This window comes from Pogona vitticeps, chromosome 5 (assembly GCF_051106095.1).
Source record: "Pogona vitticeps strain Pit_001003342236 chromosome 5, PviZW2.1, whole genome shotgun sequence".
Lineage (NCBI taxonomy): Eukaryota > Metazoa > Chordata > Lepidosauria > Squamata > Agamidae > Pogona > Pogona vitticeps.
In genome coordinates, this window is record NC_135787.1 from 90437132 (window position 1) to 90461056 (window position 23925).

General features: G+C 41.1%; 1 protein-coding gene across 2 annotated transcripts in view; it reads right to left on the reverse strand.

Moving 5' to 3' along the window:
• The window catches only part of C1QTNF7 (C1q and TNF related 7), a 46698-nt gene that overhangs the window by 13093 nt on the left and 9680 nt on the right, over positions 1–23925 (reverse strand). The window contains exon 2 of one of the 2 annotated variants that reach the window (XM_073001049.2): positions 11363–11590. In XM_073001049.2, coding sequence (XP_072857150.1) covers positions 11363–11590 — 228 coding nt within the window. Of the gene's footprint in view, positions 1–11344; positions 11591–23925 lie in introns of both variants that reach the window. The other variant, XM_020806588.3, reaches the window with a different exon arrangement.

Genomic DNA, 23925 nt, shown 5'->3' on the forward strand with positions numbered 1-23925 from the left:
GGGAACAATGCGTGGGAGCAATTTATTTTGAATAGATTGCAGCACAGGGGTCATTAATGTGAAATCCAGGATATCTTCTGGTTCTACCGTAGTAGTCATTCCCTTCTTAGTAGTAGTAGGGCCAGGAATGTTGCAAAGAGTTCCTCCTGGCTAAACTTATAGAATCTGGACATCAAGTTTGTAAAAGCAAGGAAGGAGCCCAAGCAGTTCAATCTGCTTAGACCTTAAAAGGAGTTACTGTACCAGGGTAGAAACTCAGAGCCAGGCTAAGTTGTAAGCAGCTGCAATACACCTCCAGGTCAACAAGGCTTCTTATCTTCCTCTCTTCCCCTCCCTCCTTCAGGAAGGAGCTGGCAAGAAGCAGTGACTTGTCCACACTGTCTAATTCCTTCCCCAGACTGGAGTTTTGTAATCTTCTGTTGTTTGCTGGTATTAAGGCTCTTCTTGATAAGGACCGAGCTGATGGTATCCACCAGATATCCACAAGGCTACCCGGCCTTATCTGCACTCTTTCTTCACGAAGTAGTACGGTTCTGGCTGCAGGTAGACTATCGCTAACTGTGAAAACTATAAGGTTTGTTTGTAAAAATAAAGATAAAATAACGCTTGCTCACTGCACCCAGCTGGAAAGTAGGGTAGCAGTTTCAAGTAAATAAAAACAGTAAAACCCTATAAAGTTAAATAAAATAAAGATAAAATCATCACTGCTTGGCCAAAAGCGTGCTGGCTAGGGTTTCTGGGAGTTGCAGTTCCGTTTAAACAACTTAAATGATTAACAGGTAAGTAATAACTGTGACAAAAATGGAAGGGACAAAAATGGAAGGGACCTAACCGAAGCAGAAGACATCAAGAAGAGGTGGCAAGAATACACAGAGGAATTATATCAGAAAGATTTGGATATCCCGGACAACCCAGACAATGTAGTTGCTGACCTTGAGCCAGACATCCTGGAGAGTGAAGTCAAGTGGGCCTTAGAATGCATGGCTAACAACAAGGCCAGTGGAGGTGATGGCATTCCAGTTGAACTATTTAAAATCTTAAAAGATGATGCTGTTAAGGTGCTACATTCAATATGCCAGCAAGCTTGGAAAACTCAACAGTGGACCTGCCCCTACCACACCCCCACCCACACCCACCCCGGCAAAGCGCCGCTTTCGGAAGCCTTCTGGGGCTTTTTTCAGCAGTGAAAATGCACCTCTGAAAGCCCCGCTTTGCCGCGGGGGGGGTGGCGGGCCTGTCTCTGCCACACCCCCACCCACCCCACCCACCCCCACCCCGGCAAAGCGGGGCTTTCAGAGGCATCCCCAGGGCATTTTCCCTGCCTATTTAGCTGCTGCGGAAGCTTCAAAGAGGCACCGCAGATCAGCTGTAAGGCGGGGAGGGGGAGGGGGGAGCAGGGAAGCTGGCAAAATGGCCGCCCCCTGTGTTTTGGCCCGGATTCCTCGCTTACCGGGCAGCAAAAATGGTGGCCAGATGGAGGATTCCCTGCATAGCGGTGAGTTTTTCCCCAATAGGAACTATGGGTTTTTTTTGTTTCGGAAAACGATGTTTCCAGATAGCGACATTAATCCTGGAATGGATTAACGTCGCTATGCGAGGCACCACTGTACTCCAAAATTCTACAACTGATGATTGGATGACAACAGGCCACACATTTCTGATAATAAAATATCATTAAAAGGGCAATGGACCCAGTAAATATCGACCTGTTACATGCCTTCCAACAATGTTCAAGGTCCTCACAGGAGTACTTGCAAGATAAATATATAATTACTTAACTGAAAACTCCCTATACCCAACTGAACAGAAAGGGAACTTTAAAAAGTTAAGAGACACATGAGATCAGCTGCTTATTAATAAATGATATCGAAGCATGCAAAAAGACAAAAAACAGACCTCAACATGGCCTGGATAGACTATAAAAAGGTACTTGACTCATTGCCATGCAGCTGGATTAACAACTGCGTAAATTTTTTTGGGATTAGTAAACAGATGTTCCTCAAGAAAAACATGGAAAAATGGAAAAGGATCTTCATGGCCCATGGTGAAGAAATTGGGGAAGTCAGCAGAGGAGAGAGAGGAATAGTTCAAGGATATTCTTTGTCACCAGTTCTGTTTAACATCTCACCATCCCCATGTCAATAATTTTAAATAAAACTGGATTGGGCTAACGCATTTCAGAACAAGCAGGAAAAGTCAATCATTTGTTATACATTCATGACTTAAAACTATAACCAAAAGGTTCCACGGAGATAGAATCACTGCTAAGCACAGTGCAGATATTTAGTGAAGATATCAAATTGAAATCTGGAATTGACAAATGATGCAGCTCTGTCTATACAATGTGGCAAGATCCAAAAAGTAGATGGAATAAAGTTTTAAAATGGCTATATTATAAAATTACTATCAAGTGATGAAATTTATAGATACCTTGGAATACTAGAAGCAGATAACATCATGCACACAAAAGTTAAAGAACTGACAGAAAGGGAATACATCAAAAAACTGGAAAATCTTAAAATCAAAATTAAATGGTGGAAATACAACCAAAGCCATAAACACATAGGCAGTTCCAGTCATCATATACCTGGCTGCGATAGTAGATTGGATTTAAAGAACTGGATGCAAAAACATGGAAACTAATGAACATGTATCACACATTACATCTAAAAAGTGATGAGGACAGATTATGTTTACCATGAAGAATCAGAGGCCATGGATTACTGCAAATACAGCAGATAGAAGACGAGGGGGGGGGGGGGGAAAGAAGCCTAAATCATTAAATCAGTACAAGTAGAGCAAAATTACTCAAGGCAGTGAAAATAGAGAATATTTTGAAAATAACAGAAACAAAAGCTCAATATAAGAAACAACAATTAGGAAATAAATTAAACAGCTGGAAAAATAAACCACTACATGGACAACACCTGAGACATATTGATGGAAAGCATGATAATAATTCAACATAGGCTTGGCTAAAACTGGGGACCCTTAAAAAAGAAACTGAAGGCTTGATTTTTTGCTTCATAAGAACAAGTGCTCCAAACCAACGTGATGAAAGCTGAGATCCAAGGAATGAGTGCTAAGACCAAATGTTGACTCTGCCAAGAAAAAGATGAAACTGTGTCATCTGCAAATGTCCAAAGACTCCACAGATTACAAAATTAGTCATGATAGAGTGGCAAAATTAGTGCACTGGTCATTATGCAAAAAATGTAACTTGCCAGCCTCCAAAAATCCATGGGAACATCAGATGGAGAAGGTGTCAGAAAATGATAAAGTCAAGGTCTTTTGGGATTTCTGGATCCAAACTGATAGACACCTTGAACATAACACACCAGACATAGTAGTGATGGAATGAATCATTCCATTCTGGATCACTGACACTGCAATTCTGGGAAATACCAGAGTTGCAAAGAAAGAGTTGGAAAAAACTAACAAAATACAGAGACCTGGCAATTGAAACAACTCACTTGTGGATGAAACATACTTCAGTAGTCCCCATAGTCATTGGGGTCTTGGGAACAATATCAAGAAATTTTACACAGCAATATAAGCAGTTGCAGATCTGAGGAATATCTGCATCAGAGCTATAAAAACAGCAATATTAGGAACAGTATACATACTGTGCCAATATTTAACAGATACTTATGTTTTTGGTTAGAACTTGTATCTGGTATATAATACCAGCCAATATTTTTATAATTTTGATTGACTGGGCCTGGTGCTTTTTAATAACAAGAAGAAGAGGAAGAAGAACAACATCAACAACACCAACAACACCAACAGAAAACATGAGAGGGAAGAAGCAAAATACATTCTTCACAGCATCTTTGAACTGTGTATCACATTGTAACCCAAAAACATCTTTGTGTTTACAAATTCAGGCTCTCCCTACATTTGGACGTTCACATTCAATACAATATGATAACTGTCACTGTTCCTGGCTCATCTGTCTTTGTCACTATATATTCTGTCCCTGAAACTGCCGCATCAGAAGATGCACCATGGCATGATCTGATATAGAAACTGGGCCTTTTTTCAGTCACTCTCGTTGTTGCAAGTAGAAAGTGCAGGGGTTTGATGCCTATTTACTGTTCCACCTTATGCAACAAACTATTGATGCCTGTTTAACATCTACATGAAACTATTTGGAGAGACTATCTGAAGTTTCATGGTTCACTGTCACAAGTATGCGGATGACACTCAATTCTATCTCTCCTTGCCATCTGAATCTGAGGAAGCTGTTTTGTCTCTAGATCAGTGTCTGGTGTCAGTAATGAACTGAATCGCCAGTTCTGTTACAGCCAGCTATGCTCACTGTGGTTTGATCTGGCCACAGTGCCACATGCCCTGGTTATATCCCAGCTGGATTACTGTAATGCACGCTGTGTGGGGCTGCCTATGGAAAGTGTCAGGAAACGTCAGTCAGTCCAAAACACAGTAGCCAGATTGCTAACAGAGAGCGCACAACATATTACAGTAGCTCCACTGGCTGCTGATCTGGTTTCAGGCACAATTCAAAGTGCTGGTTCTAACTAGAGATGAAGATAGTCATATTCGTGTATGGATACAAAAATCCCCATGCACCTGGACCTAACAAGGGTCTGGCCCCTTATGTGTCCTGCTGCAGCGCTGGTCCCACTCATCCTGCCAATGGTGCCCAGAACTCTGCTCTCTTCTTGCTCGGCTGGCCACTCAGCAGCCATGCAGGGAGACTTGTCCTCCCACCCACTACCTGGAGTGGCCAGCTGACTGGGAAAAGAGCACGGCTCCAGGCACCACTGGTAGGACAAGCGGGACCAGTGCCACAGCAAGATGCATGTGCAGATGGTCCAGTCCTGCGGCCCGGACCCTTATTACATCCAGATGTGCAGGGATATTTGTATTGGTATACAAATTCCCCATCCCTAGTTCTAACTTATGTGTCCTAAACAGCTTGGGTCCAAGCTATCCCAAGGATTGCATCTCCCTTTAGGAGGCTGCTTGATCATCAGGAGAGGCCTTTCTCTCAGTCCCTTCACCTTCACAGGTATGTTTGGTGGGGACATGGTAGAGGATTGCTCCCAGACTCTTGAACTCCCTCCCACAGAAAGCTAAACTGACCCAATCTATACTGTCCTTCTGGAAAAACGTTTCTTTACAGGCAAGCTTTCCTTGAGTGAATGGCTACCGAGTGGGTTTTTTTTAAATGGAATGTTGTAATGTACTTCATTGAATGTGTCTTGATGTTATGTTTTTGGTATTGTATTAATTTATCATTTTAGTATTGTATACTCATTGTTAACTAACTTAAATAAGGTCTTAATTTTTGGTTCCTTTTAAGGGAGAAATTTGGGTTAAAATTTTTTAAACAAATGAACAAACAAACAAATATTTACTGTTCCAGTTTAAACTATGGACCCTCCCCCCACAGGAATTTCTTTACTGTAATATGAACACATTTATTTCTGATATATCTACCACACATGAGAGTGATGGAGTAAACTACATTGCCCAATGCTAGTGCCCTGATGCAGTAACAAATAATATATAATCCCTGCCTGCCTTTTTTGTAATTTCATTACTGCATAGCAAATTTGAATGGCTTTTTGTTGTTGTTGTTGTTGTTGTTGAAGATGATGTAATAAAGGACACAACATCAGTTTTATAGTACTGTACTTCCTTTCCTATATTGCTGGGGTATAACATTCACCATACAGTATTTGGCCATGGTGGCTGGAGCTGGTAGAAATGTCATCCAGCAATATCTAGATGACCATAGGCCCCCTAACCCTGTTATAAACAATTACAATCCCAACTAGTATGATCTCATTTCCTTCCTAGCATCTTTGTGTGTGTGTTATTCTTCACGCTCTTCCCCCCCACCACCGTATTCCCTTTCTGTGGATAAGCAACACATATAGACAACAAGTCATCTCACCTTCGCATGACAATATGAACATTCAAGTGCCAATCAGTTTGAGAGTGAAATGGGGCCATCAAAATAATGTGCTAGTCTTGATAGACTTCCTAGATGTAGAGAACCATAGATATCTGAAAATAAGCAAAGACTTAACTGTTCCCACACCTCCAAACCCCTCAGCCTTCAAAGACTTACAGATCATTGAAGATAACACATATAAGATCTAGAATAAAACATCTAATTGCTTATAGGGAGAACTAACAACTTCACATGAAACAGTAGTGCCCAGAGTTGCAAATACCCTTTGCGGGAGTATACTGGGGAGGCATGCCATCCAGTCATAGCTATGATCTAATCCTGGATTTCCCCTTTATTTTCTATAAGCAGCTCCCATTTCTATAGTGGGGCAAGAGGGGAAAAAGCATCCAGGAAGACAGGGCAGTCAGGAAGGGAAGGTTTCTTTTCTTTCTTCCTCTTGAAACCTTCCTCTTTTCTGTATGCCCACAAAAGAACTATAAAAATCATTTCCCAGAATGACTGGAACCTTGAACAGGAGCACCTGAGTTAAATTAAAACTGATAGTCATTATTCTTCCATTGAGGGGTTTCCATAAAACTTCCTGTTTGTACAAACAGACCTGCAAATGAATCACCCAGATTATCTGTCCGAGATAGAAATAAGCAGATTGGATCTCAGTCACCTCCTGGGTAGTGATAGTGCTGGGTCCAGGAATACACCCTGACTGCTTGCCTCATCCTTAGCAGCAGAAGAAAAACCCAGAAGAGAAGGAGACACCCAAACTGCCCACACTAGGGGCATCCACTCCATCTTGTCTGGATTCAGCCACAATCTATTATCTCTCATCCATCCAGCAGCACTCAAGGGATGAGACAGCATCCACTGCAGAAGAGTGGATGGAGAGATAGAGCTGGGTGTCATCTGCATACTGGTGAAATGAAGCTCCAAAATTCTTGATAACCTCCCCTGGCAGTCTCATATAGATGTTAAATAGCAATGGGGGAGATGATTGACCCTTGAGGGACTCCACAGTTGAAAGTCCAAAGAGTGGACACCATTTTCCTGAGTTGCACTCTGAGGATGGTCCTCGAGGAAGGACTGGAGCCAGAACAAAGCCAGTCCACCAGTCCCCAGCTCCAAGGCCCTCCGTAGGAGGAGATCATGCTCAGTGGTATCAAAGGCCACTGAGAGGTCAAAGAGGACTAGCAGGGATATTTTGCCCCTGTCAGTCTCCCTCAAAAGGTAATTCTTCAGAGCAACCAATGCTGTCTCCATGCTATGATGCAGGCTGAACCTGGAGGGGAATGGATTGAGGGCATTGGTCTCCTTCAGGAGTGCTTGTAGGTGATTGGCCACTGGCCTCTCCACTAGTTTGCTTAAAAAAGGAATGTTGGCGATGGGTCTATAATTATTAATATCATCTGCTGCCACATTAGGTTTTTTGGGAATAGACCTAATGGGTGTCTCCTTGAGGGTGTGGGGGAACCTGCCCTCATGGGCATTTATGATGGAAGTGGCCCAATTCCATTGTTTTTGTCCTGGTAGCTTTTATGCGTCAGTTCATGGAGGCTGTGGTGGCCTCACAGCAATCAAGCACCCTGTCAACCTCAGATGATATAACATACTGAAATTGAGTTAAAATCATTGGATGAGCCAGCACAGTGTTCATCTCAGCTCAATCTACTGAAAAAGAGTAGTGGTCAAGGTCCCATGGATGGCATTCACTTTATTCTATTGGTCACAGGTGATACTACTGGGAGGCCTATCACTGTGACCAATTCCAGATAAATCGTGTACAATGCAAAATAACTTGGCCTGGTGGTTTTGGGCTTTGTTTATCTGGTTAGCAAAGTGTGATTTTCTAGTAGCCTTGCTGAATAAATGCCAGACAAAGTTTTTGCAGCTTTTAAGTTAGATTCCATTGGGGCATGCCTCTAGATTCTCTCAACCCTTCACCTGTTTTGCTTCATTGCCCATAGTTGTTGAGTATACCAAGAGGCAGGACAGGTTCGGCAGTGGAGAGGGCATTTGGATGTGATTGTTTCAGCTGCCTGAGTTGCAGGAACATACCATCTTTGTGTTAGAGATTATCACGTGTTTCAATGAGCTAAATTTAAGTACAGAGTCAAAAACATGGAGTTAACTTGTAATAACTTTAGGTTTATTAACTACAGACTTTAGTTTCAGTAGTAAAGGTCAAAATATAGCATTTGAGTTAAAAACAAAGGCATTTGTCTTACATATTCCAGGTAAGTTTCTTTAGCTTTAAAGAACATTTCTAAACTGGGTAAACCACCCCCTAAAGCTGCATGGCATGGATACAAGTGTGGATGGAGAGAGAGCAATCATATAGCATGTGCTCAGGGAATCTCTATCTTGGAATAGGCTCTTCTTCAAGGAAGACGGCACGCAAGAGAGAGGAGGGGCAGGAAGTGATAAATGCACAACAATGCCCCAATAGCAGGGTAGAACTGAGTGATTGGCAGAATCACCCACTGCATACTGGAACACAATTGATCTGCATACTCCAACACTTTTGACTTGGGCTTCAACAGGAGCACCAACCAGATCAGCCAGTAACCACACATTGCATCTTGGAATCCAATTGGATCCAATAGCCTGCAAGGGCAGACCATCTTAATATGTCGCATCTCCCCACTACTGAGAGACTGCATTTAATTGAGTGGTGATCCAACCATGACAGAGGGATTGTCACCAGAATGGGCACTCTCAGGTCACTCTCTCACTGTCCCATTGAAAACACCAGGTCTAGTGTATGACCCACCATGTGTGTGGGGCCAATGACAAATTGGGACATGTCCAAGGAAGCCATGGTTTCCAAGAACTCAAAAGCTGACACAGTGACCTCAGCCTTGGCATGGATGTTGAAGTCTCCAGAGCAAGCAGTCTGGGGAACCATAACAGTGCTGCCAAGACAATGGCCTCCAGATCCGGAAAGGAGAGTGCTGGGTCACAGGGAGCTCAGTAAACCAGCAAAATACCTGATCCACAACAAAATGTGAAGTTCCTCCAGACCTGGGATTGACCGGGCAGACAGCCTGGCAACCTCCAATTTATTTTTTATGAACAATGACAACTTCCTTCATCATCCCTCCAATCTACCTGGATGTTGGAGCTAATACCTGGGTGGACAGATTAGAGAGGGGACCATATCACCCTCTGTGCCCACCCAGGCTTCAGTAATGCAAGCCAGATCTGCACCTTCATCCAGGATTAGATCCTGGATAAGCAGGGCTTTATTTAGGGCAGATCTGGCATTTAGCAACATCAAGGATAGAGTGGAGGGTTGGCTGAGTGGGTTACCTTGAGTCTGGTAGCTGACAACAGAACGAGAACAGGGAACAGCCTTCAAGCATCTGTCCCTTTTTCTTCTGGACTTGTTAGCTACTGTGCCAATGCCATATCTCCCTCTGCAAGTAACTAGTTGGATATTATTCATATCCACTTCACTAAATGACATGCCTTCAGTAATTGCAATTTAAAGTGCAATAGTGTAGTAATAGAACAATAAATAATAAAGTGCAATAGTAGGGGGTTAAAATCACTAAATATAAAATTAAAGTTAAAAAACACAGAAAATTAATTGCCAATTATAAGCCAGTTTAAATATAAATAAAATAAATGTCCTATTCATTTATATTTAACTACACTGTGGGCTAAACCGCAGAAGCCTGTGCTGCAGGGTCAGAAGACCAGTGTTGTAAGATCGAATCTATGCAACGGAATGAGCTCCCATTGCTTTGTCCCAGCTCCTCGCCAGCCTAGCAGTTCGAAAGCATGTAAATGCAAGTAGATAAATAAGTACCAAGTCAAGTCAAGTTTAAGTTTATTGTATTAGCTAAAAGCCGTAGAGTAGATAAATAAGTACCATCTCAGTGGGAAGGTAAAACGGCGTTCCCTAGTCATGCCGGCCACATTGCAACTGAAACTGTCTTCGGACAAGCGCTGGCTCTACGGCTAGAGTCGGACATGACTGGATTAAAAATGACAAGGGGAAACTTTACCTTTACCTTTACAAAATTTAAATAAATTTAGAATTAAATGAAAGGCCAAATAAGGCAGATTAAATATAATCAAAAGGAAATGCTTAATATAAATTTTAAAAATAATTAAATTTAAAAATAGAACCAGGAGTAGGAGGTATAATAGTAGCTAGTAACCAGCCTCCCAGTGGGGGTGGAATTAGTCCTGGTGGGAATAGATGATGAGTTAAATTAAGATGTTAATTCATTAATTAAGATGTTGATTCATTAATATTGGGATAAAGTGAAGATGTTAATTCATTAGGCATAGACTACTTATCCATTTTCATTAATCATTCATTTTTTCAGTTATTTAGTTGTCTTTAGCACAAGACAATCAGATTCATTCTAACCAGATGGATTTCTTCAATTCTGATTGCATTAGATTATCAACCCTTGCAGTGCCCTTCCTGATCTATTTCAAATTGGTCCATATATTTAATCATTCATTGATCTTCCCATTTCTGTCAGTGGAGTCATTTGATTACACTATCCTCAGCAACACTGACACATATTTTTGGGCATGAGCAGTACTAATCATAATTCACATATCCAGCCATAAAGTTCCATCTTGATCTTCTCCACTTCCCTTCATGGTTCCACTCTTTTCTCTTTCTCAACCTCAACTGTTCTAATCCAGCAGTCCATCAAATCCATTGATTATAATCTGAACAAAAAGTGCTATTAAAGCCAGTACAATAATACTCCAACAGGGTGTTCAATTGCAGGCACAACAGAACACTGGCCTGCTAAATCTGGGAACTGGCGCTATTACAAGTGATTCTAAAGAGGAAGCAACCTGACTCAGGATTCTTCTTGCATTAACGCATTTGCCATATTAATCTCAGGCAGGGATTAAGGGATTGCATCCTGAAATACTCCACATTCAGCTGCTGGATTGTAATGGACCCACAATGTAAAACATTGATGTCAATTTTAAATCACCATTAGCACTGTTAGTGGCTCAGGTAGAGAGGGGAAATAACATGGATCTACCATGGAATGAATCCACTTGGACCGAGGTTCCTCTCATTCTCTGTTTCTTCAGCCACTTGGGTCATTTTAGATACCAGATTATAATGAGCTAGTAAAGTTCATAAATTGGTAAAGAGTTGTCAGTGCCAGTCCTCATTAGCAACATTGGAGCTCTGCAGCCAGGTCAGCATTGTTTCATATTGCAGATGGTGGTGAAGCTGACAGACAGTTAGTTGCATAAGGCCAGTTACTGAACAGGTGTGGAATTTGTTGTGTAGCTACTTTTCTACACTAATTATAGAGCAAACCCTTAAGGTTTGTATATCCATGTTAGGAATACTAAGGATATAATTATAACACAAATATCCACATTAGGGCTTTTTAAAAAAATGGCATTCAATACCTGCATTTCCTTTCTCACCCTTTTCTCCCTTCCTGCCATCCCTGCCATCTCGTCCTGGGATACCAATGCGTCCATGAGGTCCAGGTAGTCCACGATCTCCAGGAAAACCTGCAGAACCCGGCAATCCAGGTACACTACAAATGTATTTTGTAGAATAATTTTCTCCTTTAAACTGGCTGTGGAAAGTTTGCCCACTTATATAGATGGCAAAACTTATGATGTATAGCAATGCAAACATCCTTGGTGCTGAAAAAGAACACAGATGTAACTAATTAAGATGCTGTAAGTAAATCTTGAAAATAGATTATACGTGTTGTGACGGGCAGCTCAGAACACTCCTGTCAGTCAGGTCAGAGCTTGGATGTGGGAGCCTATGACATGACAGGAGGGGCAGAATCATGGAAATAAAAGGAGAAAGATAGACAGTTATTGATAGTTTTAGGCAGTTAGGGCAGTTAGAGAGTTAGAAGAGACAGGGATATATAGAGAGATTGAATGAGTTAAAAGGAATAGTTAAGGAAAGACTGAAAACAAGAACTTGGAAAGTTGGTGTGGTTAAGATTGCAAAGAGTGAAAAGTGCTAAGAAATAAATAAATAGTTGACTATAGTAATACCCTGATTAAAGTGAACCTACATAGGCAAACATAAATGTAATCTAAGCAACATTGATTGAAATGAATAATAAAAGACCATCCATGATTTTCTTTATGTGATTTACCTACAAACCCATAAATAAACATTTTTATATTTGACAATACTGATCTAATAGTCATATTTGGTAAAGTGAGGACCATATCCTCTGGTGGCAGCGAAAAAGGGTGAAAAGTACATGTTGTGCCTGAAAGGGAACCTGGGTGGGTAGAAAAACAAACAGGTGAACTGGGGGTGCGTAACATAATGTGGTGACCAGCGGCGGGATTCGAAGTGAAAGAAATCCAGTAAGCCAAAGTAAAGAGAAATTTTCAAATTCTGGGATTCAAAGTGAATGAATCCCAGTAAGCTAAAAGGAAAAGAAATTCTCTGTGTTTAAGAGACCTGTTTGTTAATAGCAGCAGACAGAAGTTTACTGTGGTTGATGGGTGTCATTAGCTGGTCTTTTGTTAGTGATCCCAGCTCCTTGTGGCTTGGTAGAGTTCATTGACGTTTTGCACACTGTATTTTTGAGAGCTGGGACCCAATTTTTGTTGTCCAGTATATATTGGAACCACAAAATGAAGCATCCACACCAGAATCAAAGAACATGAGAGACACTTCAGACTAAAACAACCAGGGAAATCTGCAGTAGCTGAACATGCGCTAAAACAAACTGGACATGAAATTCTATTTCAAAATACTGAAATACTGGACAACACCAGTGTAGCGGGCCACTCTCAAGCCTCTACCAATACAGGCCTCCAAGAGTGCTCACTACTCTTCTTCAAACTGCTGCCACCAACTTATCCTTAATACTCAAAAAGGACAAGTGTTTCTTTTAAAACAAATAAGTTGTTTATTGATTTGAGAAAATAAAAGGAGTGAATCACAGGAAGTAAATCAGGTTGTTAATCACAGTTTTCAATTACTAAATCACACAGACTTTTCCCTCACTGACTAGCTCTCACAAATCTATCTCACTCTCTCAAACAACTTCTCACATCTCTCAAACTCCCCAAAACTCCCCCTTTCACACATCACACTCATCTTATATAATCCAGCTCCTCCCCCCTTCTGCATCACCCTCCGTCCTCTCATTGGCTGAGGTTCCCCTGCCCAGGTGAGAGCAGAGCTGTATGCCACAACCAGCAATCATTACGTCAGACTGCACAGGGAGGCCATTGAAATCCACAAGCACCAGCAGAACTTCAACAAAAAAGAGGAAAGTTTGAAACTCAACAAAACTTGGCTGCCAACTCTCAAAAATACAGTGTGCAAGAGGTAAACGAACTCTACCCAGCCACAAGGACCGGGGATCACTACACACAAAAGACCAGCTAATGACACCCATCAACCACAGTGAGAGATAATCTCTCCTTATCACAACAATACACCCACAACAAGAAACACTAATCACCCATCTACAGAAAAAGACAAAAGCCCATCTCACAGCCATAAATACTCCACTCCCAAGCCAACTACACCAGAGCACAGAGTGCTGTCCTCTGAAGATGCTGGCCACAGAGACTGGTGAAATGCTAGAAAGAACAACCTTCAGAACACCGCCAAAGAGCCTGAAAAACCCACAACAACCATATCCATAACTCATTATATGGTGACAGAAAGCTGGAACATGTTCTAGGTCAGCACAACAGGGCATAACCAGCAAATAGAAGCTCAAGTGGCAGTCAAAGAAGTGTGTGTTTAAACAGTACCTGTAGGGACATCACTCGGAGAACAATGCCCAAATGATCCTCATGCCTTTGTAAGGCTACTATTTGTACTTCATTTAATTAAATTCTTCATAAAACCTCTGGTTTATGAATGTGGGATAATGGGCATTTGTACCCATAATTCAAAAATCCAGAAAATGGCCTGCGATTGCTGCACAATAACAAGTCTCTGTTGCCAGCAGGATAAATGATGCACACTTTACATATGCTGACTGAATTAGACATTATTTTTAAAAAACTGCATGGACACTGAAGTCTCCATAATATTGATGTTGATTTCATTGGAATAATATTGATGTTGATTTTATAGGAGTAAACTTTTGGAGTAAGTCCTTCTAACCTCCCCTGCCCTTTTTAAAAGCCATTTTTGACTGCTCAGATATGAATTGGAAAAATGAATTTGTCCATTTCCTGACAGACTCGAGCAGGAAAGATGTGGGACCAGGGGATGTTGAAAAATCAAAGATACAGAAAGAGAAAAGGATTTTGTCTCTGGCTCCATCTACCACTTCTTTGGGAACTGTATCATACTATATCTGAAGGAATTCAGACCACAACAGAACTAACCCTTCATATACAAAATGTCTAGGGCAAGGAAGAACTTCTGATTGCTAGGCCACCTGTTTATATTCACACTTCCTGTTGCGCAAGAAGAAGATAAAAAATCAAACAAAAGGCAACCTAATAGAGTGAGCATCAAAGAAGAGGGAGAGGGAAACAAAGAAAGAGGCAAGCTTAATCATAGAATCATAGAATAGTGAAGTTGGAAGGGGCATATAAGGCCATCAAGTCCAACCCTCTGCTCGATGCAGGAATGCAAATCAAAGGATATCTGGCAGGTGATTGTCTAAGTTGCTCCTGAAGGCCTTCAGTGTTGGACCACTCACCACCTCCCAAGGCAATTGGTTCCACTGTTGTATTGCTCTAACAGTTAGGAAGTTTTTCCTGATATTCATCCGAATGATCCCTTGCCAGCCATCAAATTGGCTGAGCTGCTTGTAAGTCAGAACAACCACCTTGTTCCGGGCCTGTACTCTTTTTGGAGAACTGTTACTCCATTACTTTCTTTAAACCAAGTTTATGTTTTGGAATTTCCTAGTTTCTTTCAGTTTGAGCTGCTTAGTTTGCAGCACTCCTAATAGTTCCTTTGCCCTCCTTTCACCCCAAACCTTTGCTGAAGCTACTCTTCTTGTCAAGCATGTACCATACATGGTCAGTGTTATAAGAAATCACTGTTTCCCTTATTTGAAAGGTATTTTTGAGTACCAATATTTCAGCCCCTGGATCCTTTCCAAATAAAGAAAAGTGGATGCGGCCAACAATTCTCTTTCACGATAAGAAAGATTGGTCTTTCCAATTTATATATGCTACTTAAAATCTTCAATAGCTAGAAGTTGCCTGTTTCTGTATGTGGGAAAACAGTTCTACTTTTAAAGACTCATAACTTGAAAATCCTTGGTATATAGCAAGAGCTGGTTGCTTGCTACAAATGTGCCAAATTTGGTGCCTATCCAAAGGCCAGGTTAAAATTATAAATTCTTGTTTGGGCTCCCCCGTTTAGAATTGTCTTATAGAATGTTGCCTTGTTCTGTCAGATAACATCAAAGGTGCACATTACCTGCCCCTCAATATCAGGAAAAACAACCTAACTGTACAACAGTGAAACGATTTACCTCAGGAGTTGGTGAGCACTGGGCACATTCAAGAGAAAATTAGGCAGCCATGTGTCAAATATACTTTACCTTTGATTTCTGCATTGAGAAGGGGGTTGATTCAATGGACTTATAGGCCCTTTTCAACTCCATTGTTCTAATATTTCATGCTTCCTCAGGAGTTCCTGCATCTGGTTCACTTACTGATTCCATATACTGTAATAAATAATTCATTGCATCAACTGGTACAATCAGTACTCCTCAGTATTATTCAGAAGTAAGCAAATGATTGGACATATATCAGAGGACTAGAAGGTGACCATTGTAATAGAGTGGACCCTCTACTTATGGAATTAATCCGTATTGGAACGGTGGCTGCAGGTCAAAAAGTCTGTAGGTCGAGTCTCCATTGACCTACAATGCATTGAAAACCGATTAATCCCGTAACTGGCCGTTTTTGTTCCATTTTTGTTCCATTTTGGTTTTTTTCCTGGTCTGTAGGTTGATTCTCAGGCTGCAAGTTGAACCTAAATTTTGCAGCCAGAGAAGTCTGTAACTCAAAAAGTCTGTAAGTTGAGCCGTCTATAAGTCGATCCACTGTACAAATAGGGAAAATTAATATGCCAGTTACCTTAAATGGATGCTGGCTAAATTGTTGGATAACATAATTAATAATAAATAATCATGTATTGTTGAGTCAGTTCAGAGTTGTCTAGATACAGGATACTCAAAGGTGGTTTACCATTCCCTTCTGGGGACCACCTGGGAACTGTGCAGCTTGCCCAAGGCTACACAGGCTGACTATACTCGTTTGCAGGTACAGTGGGGAATCAAATTCCCAACCTCTGTCTCCATCATAGCCAGATACCTAACCACTGACCGATCTAGCGAGCTAGCATAATTAAGGGGGAGCATATATATGAGGGTATAGTGGAAGGAGAATCAGTATGGCTTTTGTAAAGGCCTGTCCAACTATCATTGTCCTTTTGATATTGCTGTTTAACACTACCAACCTGCATGCAGATAAGCGTGAACTAGTAGACATAGTTTTCTTACAAATTTTAAAAGGCTTTAATTTAAAGACTGATGAGCAAAATTTAAATTGGGGAATCTAATAAGTCAGTAACTATTTAAGAAGAAAGCAAATTAAGAATAAATTGACTGTGTTTCAGTAGAGGCACACATACACCCACCTACACTCCCACCCCATTGTCATTAGGAGCAGTGCTTTTTAACTTGTTCATAATGGATCTAGATAACACCACATTCTTTAGGGTGGCTAATGAAAAAGGACTGTTAAAAATTCCAGCGTTCTATTTTGGGGAGAATCATCATTCAAATAGCAAATGTATTTCAATATACAGCAGTGTACACTGGGATAAAATCCTAATTTCACATATACAGTGCTACAGTCCAAACGGCTGGGTGGTGACTGACCAGGAAATGGTCAGTGATGGATAGTTTGATGAAAACGTTGGCTCTGTATGTGCTTTGACAAATTGTATGTTGGGATCATTAGGAAAAGAATTAAAAATAAACCTGCTAACATCACAATGTTTTCATATAAATCTGTAATGTAAGGCGTGGAATGTTTTAACTTAGAAAAAATATGGGTGATTGAAAAAATATGAGTGACACAGCGACCTCATAATATTAGAATCACAGACCAACCAACAAAGTTGAATGGTGGAAAATTCAAAATAGGAAGTTCATAGTTAAACTACAAAATTTGCTACCACAAGATATTTTGATGACTGTGACATTAGAGAAGAAATTAGACATATTCATGAAGGATTAACCATCAATAGCTATGAGCCATGAAGGCTACATATATGTCTTCTTCTACATATATATTTCTTGGAGGCAGAACGGCACTCAGTTGTAGCTGTTGGGAGTAAAGCCATGGGGGTGTTGTTATACTAATGTCCTCTTTGTGGACATCACAGAAGCATTTGGTTGAGCATGGGGCAGAAACAGAATGCTGGACTAGTGAGGACTTCCAGCTTGAGACAGCAGCAGGACGGAGCTCCATCTCCTGGGCTGAATTCTGACCTGTCTGGGACCCCCCAGACGGCTAAAACCAGCCCAAAGAGGTGGTGAAACGGGGAAGAAGCCTGTTGGTCACAGGGCACTGGTGGTTACCCACGTTTGATTCAGGAAACTCCCCAATCGACCAGTGGACAGAAACAAGCAGCTGAACTAGCTTCCTTGCAAGTCATCGGCAGCCGGGTATGAAGAAGCGATAAAGCAGCCTAATTAACATTGTGCTACAAACGGCAAGAAACATATTTAAAAACTGTATCTATTTACTATCCCTGGACAAGACAACTTCTACAGCAGAAATAGCGTCTCACAGCTCTCCATCACCATTGATTGAGCTGCGGAGAAGCTGGGGAGAGGAAGAGACAGAGGGAGACACAAGGAAAATAAACTGGGCACTAATTAGATACTAAATTATACTGAAAGGAAGGAAGCTTGGTATTAAAACTTAAGAATTTTTTCCCCTGAAAACACTACTGATAACAAATTTGGAAAACAAAATCTGTTTATGCTATGTGTAACAGCTATCTAAGGCACTGGCAAAATGCTTAGAATCAATGGCCTTGAATGTTCTATGACTGGAACTCCCTTTCTCTTTGAGGATGGAACTGATCTACAGACAAATTAACCCTAGAAAGCCTAATTTAGCCAAAGTGGAACTTACAAAATGTATCCTGGATGCTGAACTGGATGGGATGTTGAGCCTTTAGGCGGGGAAAATTCTCTATGACGGAGAGTGGATTCAAGCTTAATGGAACTGGATTGATTACTTTAAGCATATGAACAACTTTAACTTGGAATAAATTTTTTTGACAAATTGGAACATAATGATACAACAAGGACAATTTTGGGAGGAAATAAAATCTACCCTTCAAACAGTCTTAGAAATAGTGAGATCCCACAATGACCAATCAAAATTATTCACAACACAGTTGAAGAATTATAGTCTACAAGAGACAGGAAATAATGAACAAGGGATTGAGAGGGTGGTGGATGGTGGATGCCAACCTAAAGAAAGGCTGGAGGAAATTAATGGGGAAAATCTAGTGGAGCTGAGAGTCTTAAGGGAACATAAGAGGAGAAAATCAGCAGAATCAATTAAAAATAGCCTGGAAGATCTATTGGAGTTAGACCAAGTGTATAAAGATCTAATGCAGTGGTTCTTAACCTTTTTGAAAAAAACGCCACCTTGAGCCATTGAGGAAGTTATCATTGCCCCCCTCCCCATGGCAATATCTTATTTATTTATTTATTTATTTATTTATTTATTTATTTATTTATTTATTTATTTATTTATTTATTTATTTATTTATTTATTTATTTATTTATTCAAGAAACTTAAATCCAATGGCCCCTGAAAATAAAATTCAATTGCAAGAAAATGAAATGCCCGAAAAAAAAACAGTAACATTTAATGATTTAGTTGCAAGTGAATTTTAAGATGTAAAAAGAAATATAAAAAGGGCTTAAAAACAAACTGCAATGCAGGAACTAAAAATTTCAAGACGAAGGAAAATACATATTCATGCACACTATAAAAAGGGTTAAAAAGACAAAAAGAAAAATTTTACAGAAGGAAAGCAACAAAAATCAGAGCGACAAATTATATACAGTGGTGCCCCGCTTGATGATTACCCCACTCCACAACAAATCCGCTTTATGATGAGTTTTTTACGATTGCAATAGCGATTGCAAAACGATGTTTAAATGGGGGAAATCCGCTTTACGACAATTGGTTCCCTGCTTCGGGAACCGATTTTTTGCTTAATGATGGTTTTGAAACAGCTGATCGGCAGGTCACAAAATGGCTCCCCACTGTGCAAAATGGCTCCCCACTGTGATTGCTCGTTTTACAGGCACCGGAAAATGGCCGCCCTATGGAGGATCTTCGCTGGACGATGAGGTATTTTCCCCATTAGAATGAATTAACCAGTTTTTTATGCATTCTAATGGGTTTTTTACTTTCGCTTGATGATGATTTCGCTGTACAGCGATTTTGCTGAAATGGATTATCATCGTCAAGCAAGGCACCACTGCATATATATCTCTTCAGTTTATCTTCCACAACCTACCTCTGATACTAAAGGGCAGCAATTAAAAACAATATGTCTCTATGGCTTCTGGCCACATCCTGATGAAAACATAGCCAGGAATATGTATTAATGGCCCATTCTAGTTTCACCAAAAGACTTAGTCTTCATACTGACCAATAATATGTCAGCTGGCATATTATTGCCATTGCTGGCAATAATATACTAGCAATTGGTTTTGTCACTTCAGCCAGAAGTCCTAACAAAATTTTAAGAATTGGAGAATCTTAGAATAATAGAGTATTATTCTGGACCACCTATCTGGTCCATTGGTCCAGATAGGCGGGGTATAAATCAAATAAATAAATAAATAAATATTTGTTTGAAAGGAAAGGAATATTGATTTTGCTGCTCTCTGAACCCTAAATTCAAGATAGCAACCCACTTTGGTCTCAAAATAATTTTTTTGAAAAAGCAGAGCAATGTTAGAGAGAAATTCTATAGCTAGTAGACTTTATATTAAGGAAATAGAGAAGCAAATTAGGGTTGTATATTGCCTTGTATCAGTTTTAAATTCTTTTTTTTTTAATTCAAGGAGCATTGTTAGAATAATGCAAAAGTCTGTTGACCAAAGCAACCTTCTACACACGAAACTTGTTTAATGTAACATTTTCACATTATCTTTTCAGAAGATTTTGAGAAGAATTTTCAAGTTTTATGCCAATCACTTCACAGTCCTAAGGGTTTTACACTAGTCAGAAAGTAATGAGTAACTAACACGCTTTGCAACATTTACTCACACACATTACTTTGGGGGAGGAGGGTTACAACAACATCCATAACAAATTACCTTAAAAACAACTTTCCAAGTACCCAACAGAACAATAAACAACTGAACTGCTGAATAGCTCAATGAGAGATGGCACGCCACCCCAAACTGACCCGTTTCTTTCCGCACTTCCGTTGCAATGGGCGGGAAGGTAGGCCAAGGGCAGGGGATTGTGGGAGTTGTAGTCTAAACCTTTTGGAGCACCCCCACCACGCCCTTCTTGAAGCAAACTGTTATACTCAAGCCACTGACATGCTGCCCTTTTTGCCTTCACTGAACAGATCCTCAGGGTTCAGGGAGAAAGAGGAGCGGCTGACTTTCCGTAGTGCATTTGCTTGTCTCTCTATGACAGCCCCGTGGATTTTGCCCTCAGCGATCTCAGTTCAATTTGAGAGCTTTCTCTCCCAGAGGATTTACACATAGAGGCACATCACACCCAGGTACACAGAGGACAGGGGAAGATCTCAAGTTCGATGTCCCTCAAAGCCATTTAAAGTTGGCCAGGTGAACTTTCTTCCCCCCTGACAGCCAGCCAGCTACAACAGGACAACAAGAAAAGCCAGAAAAGCTGCCGAATTCCCACCCACCCAGGATGACCCGAGCCAGCCCTGTCCCTAGAAATCCTGCCGTGCCACCCCAAACCAACTTGTTTCTCTCCCCGCTTCCCTTGCAACAGGCAGGAAGGTGGGCAGGAAGGCAGGATGGACAAACGGGGCTTGTCTCTCCCTCCCCACCCAGGGGCAAGGCAGCGCTTCACTGGGCGAGTATGGGGACCCGAGAGACCCTTTCCTTCCACCCCATCCACACTTGGTGCTCCCCTAAGGGAGAAAGGCGAGATGTGGCAGGCAGAAAGAGCTGGATTATCTGGCGGTGGCAGCACCAGATCCACTGCCAGCACCACGGCTGCAGCTGCCTTCACAGGTTTGGTTTGCTCCAGCACCCCCTACCGCCCCCCTTCTGTTCCACTGCCCCCACACCACCCCTTTTCGTTCTACTGTCCCCCTAAAAAATGAAACCTCCCCCTGGGGGGCATTATCGCCCACGTTAAGAACCACTGAGCTAAAGGATGTAAATCAAATGCATTAAATGACCTTAGATGACATAAAAGATGGCAGAATGTTTAGAAAGACAGAAACAAAAATTGAAAAAAGATTAAAAGAAGGAATTACATAGAAAGATGGAAAAGGGAAAAACAAGAAGGTGGCCCTCAATGTTGGAAATCATGTATATACCTAACTTCTGGAATTGCAAAGGGGCATATCTTATATATTAAAAAAGAGAATTAAACTAAAATAAGGGAGCACTAATCAGGATAAAAGACATAATATGGTGGTGTTATTTTTAAGGTAAATTGAAGCTAGATATAAGGTTGGGGTAAACAAACAGTTTATTTAAAATCTTTAAAATCTTAAAGGATGATGCTGTTAAGGTGCTACATTCAATATGCCAACACGTTTGGAAAACTCAACAGTGGCCAGAGGACTGGAAAAGATCAGTCTACATCCCAATACCAAAGAAGGGCAGTGCCAAAGAATGCTCCAACTACCGGACAATTGCACTCATCTCACACGCCAGCAAGGTTATGCTCAAAATCATACAAGGTAGGCTTCAGCAGTATGTGGAATGAGAACTCCCAGAAGTACAAGCGGGATTCCAAAGGGGCAGAGGAACTTGAGACCAAATTGCTAACATGCGCTGGATTATGGAGAAAGCCAGAGAGTTCCAGAAAAAACATCTACTTCTGCTTCATTGACTATGCAAAAGCCTTTGACTGTGTGGACCACAGCAAACTATGGCAAGTCCTTAAAGAAATGGGCGTGCCTGACCACCTTATCCATCTCCTGAGAAACCTATATGTGGGACAGGAAGCAACAGTTAGAACTGGATATGGAACAACGGATTGGTTCAAAATTGGGAAAGGAGTACAACAAGGCTGTATATTGTCACCCTGCTTATTTAACTTATATGCAGAATACATCATGCGGAAGGCTGGACTGGAGGAATCCCAAGCTGGAATTAAGATTGTAGGAAGAAATATCAACAACCTCCGATATGCAGATGATACCACTCTGATGGCGGAAAGTGAGGAGGAACTAAAGAACCTTGTAATGAGGGTGAAAGACGAGAGTGCAAAAAACGGTCTGAAACTCAACATCAAAAAACCTAAGATCATGGCCACTGGTCCCATCACCTCCTGGGAAATAGAAGGGGAAGATATGGAGGCAGTGACAGATTTTACTTTCTTGGGCTCCATGATCACTGCAGATGGAGACAGCAGCCCCGAAATTAAAAGACGCCTGCTTCTTGGGAGGAAAGCAATGACAAACCCTGACAGCACCTTAAAAAGCAGAGACATCACCTTGCCAACAAAAGTCCGAATAGTCAAAGCTATGGTTTTTCCTGTAGTGTTGTATGGAAGTGAGAGCTGGACCATAAAGAAAGCTGACCGCCGAAGAATTGATGCCTTTGAATTGTGGTGCTGGAGGAGACTCTTGAGAGTTCCCTGGACTGCAAAGAGAACAAACCTATCAATTCTAAAGGAAATCAACCCCGAGTGCTCATTGGAAGGACAGATCCTGAAGCTGAGGCTCCAGTACTTTGGCCATCTCATGAGAAGAGAAGACTCCTTGGAAAAGACTTTGATGTTGGGAAAGTGTGAAGGCAAGAGGAGAAGGGGACGACCGAGGATGAGATGGTTGGACAGTGTCATCGAAGCAACCAACATGAATTTGACACAACTCCAGGAGGCGGTGGAAGATAGGAGGGCCTGGCGTGCTCTGGTCCATGGGGTCACGAAGAGTCGGACACGACTAAACGACTGAACAAACAAAACAAATAGTACATAATGAACATGCATTAGATATGACATTGCTATAGATAGGATAGAAAATGTGGAGATAGAAATGGCTAAACAACTATACAAAGAAAATCTGTATAAGATGGTCTAGATCAATGGTTCTTAACCTTTGTTACTTGGATGTTTTTGAACTGCAACTCCCAGAAACCCCAGCCAGCACAGTTGGTGGTGAAGGCTTCTGGGAATTGCAGTTCAAAACTCCTGAGTAACCCAAGGTTAAGAACCAGTGCTCTAGATAATATATATTACATGTTAAGAACTCAGTTATCATTGGTATAAATTACTGTTTGTTGGTTAAATTACCTCAAATTACAGTGGTGACTCTCATTACGATGTTATTTCGTTCCAGCAAAATTGCTGTAGAATGAAAACATCGTAAAGCGATTTTTAAAAGCCCATAGAAACGCATAAAAACCCGATTAATGGTTTCTTATAGGCTTCAAACTCACCGTCCAGTGAAGATTCTCCATAGCGCGGCCATTTTCGCTGCCCGTGCAGCGAGGAATCCATCCCAGAAAACAGCGGGCAACCATTTTTTTTACCCGGCGGCCATTTTGAAACTGCCGATCAGCTGTGCGAAAATCTTCGTTTTGCGATAATCGGTTAGCGAAACAGGGAACCAATCATTGCAAAGCGAAACAAGCCCATAGGAAGCATTGTTTTGCTATCGCTTTTGCGATCACAAAAACTTCATCGTGATGCGATTTCGTCGTTTTATGAAGTGCTCATCTTGCGAGGCACCACTGTATATAGATCTGGAACTGGAATGACTTTTATTAAGTATGTTATTAGAGGATTTTAAAAAC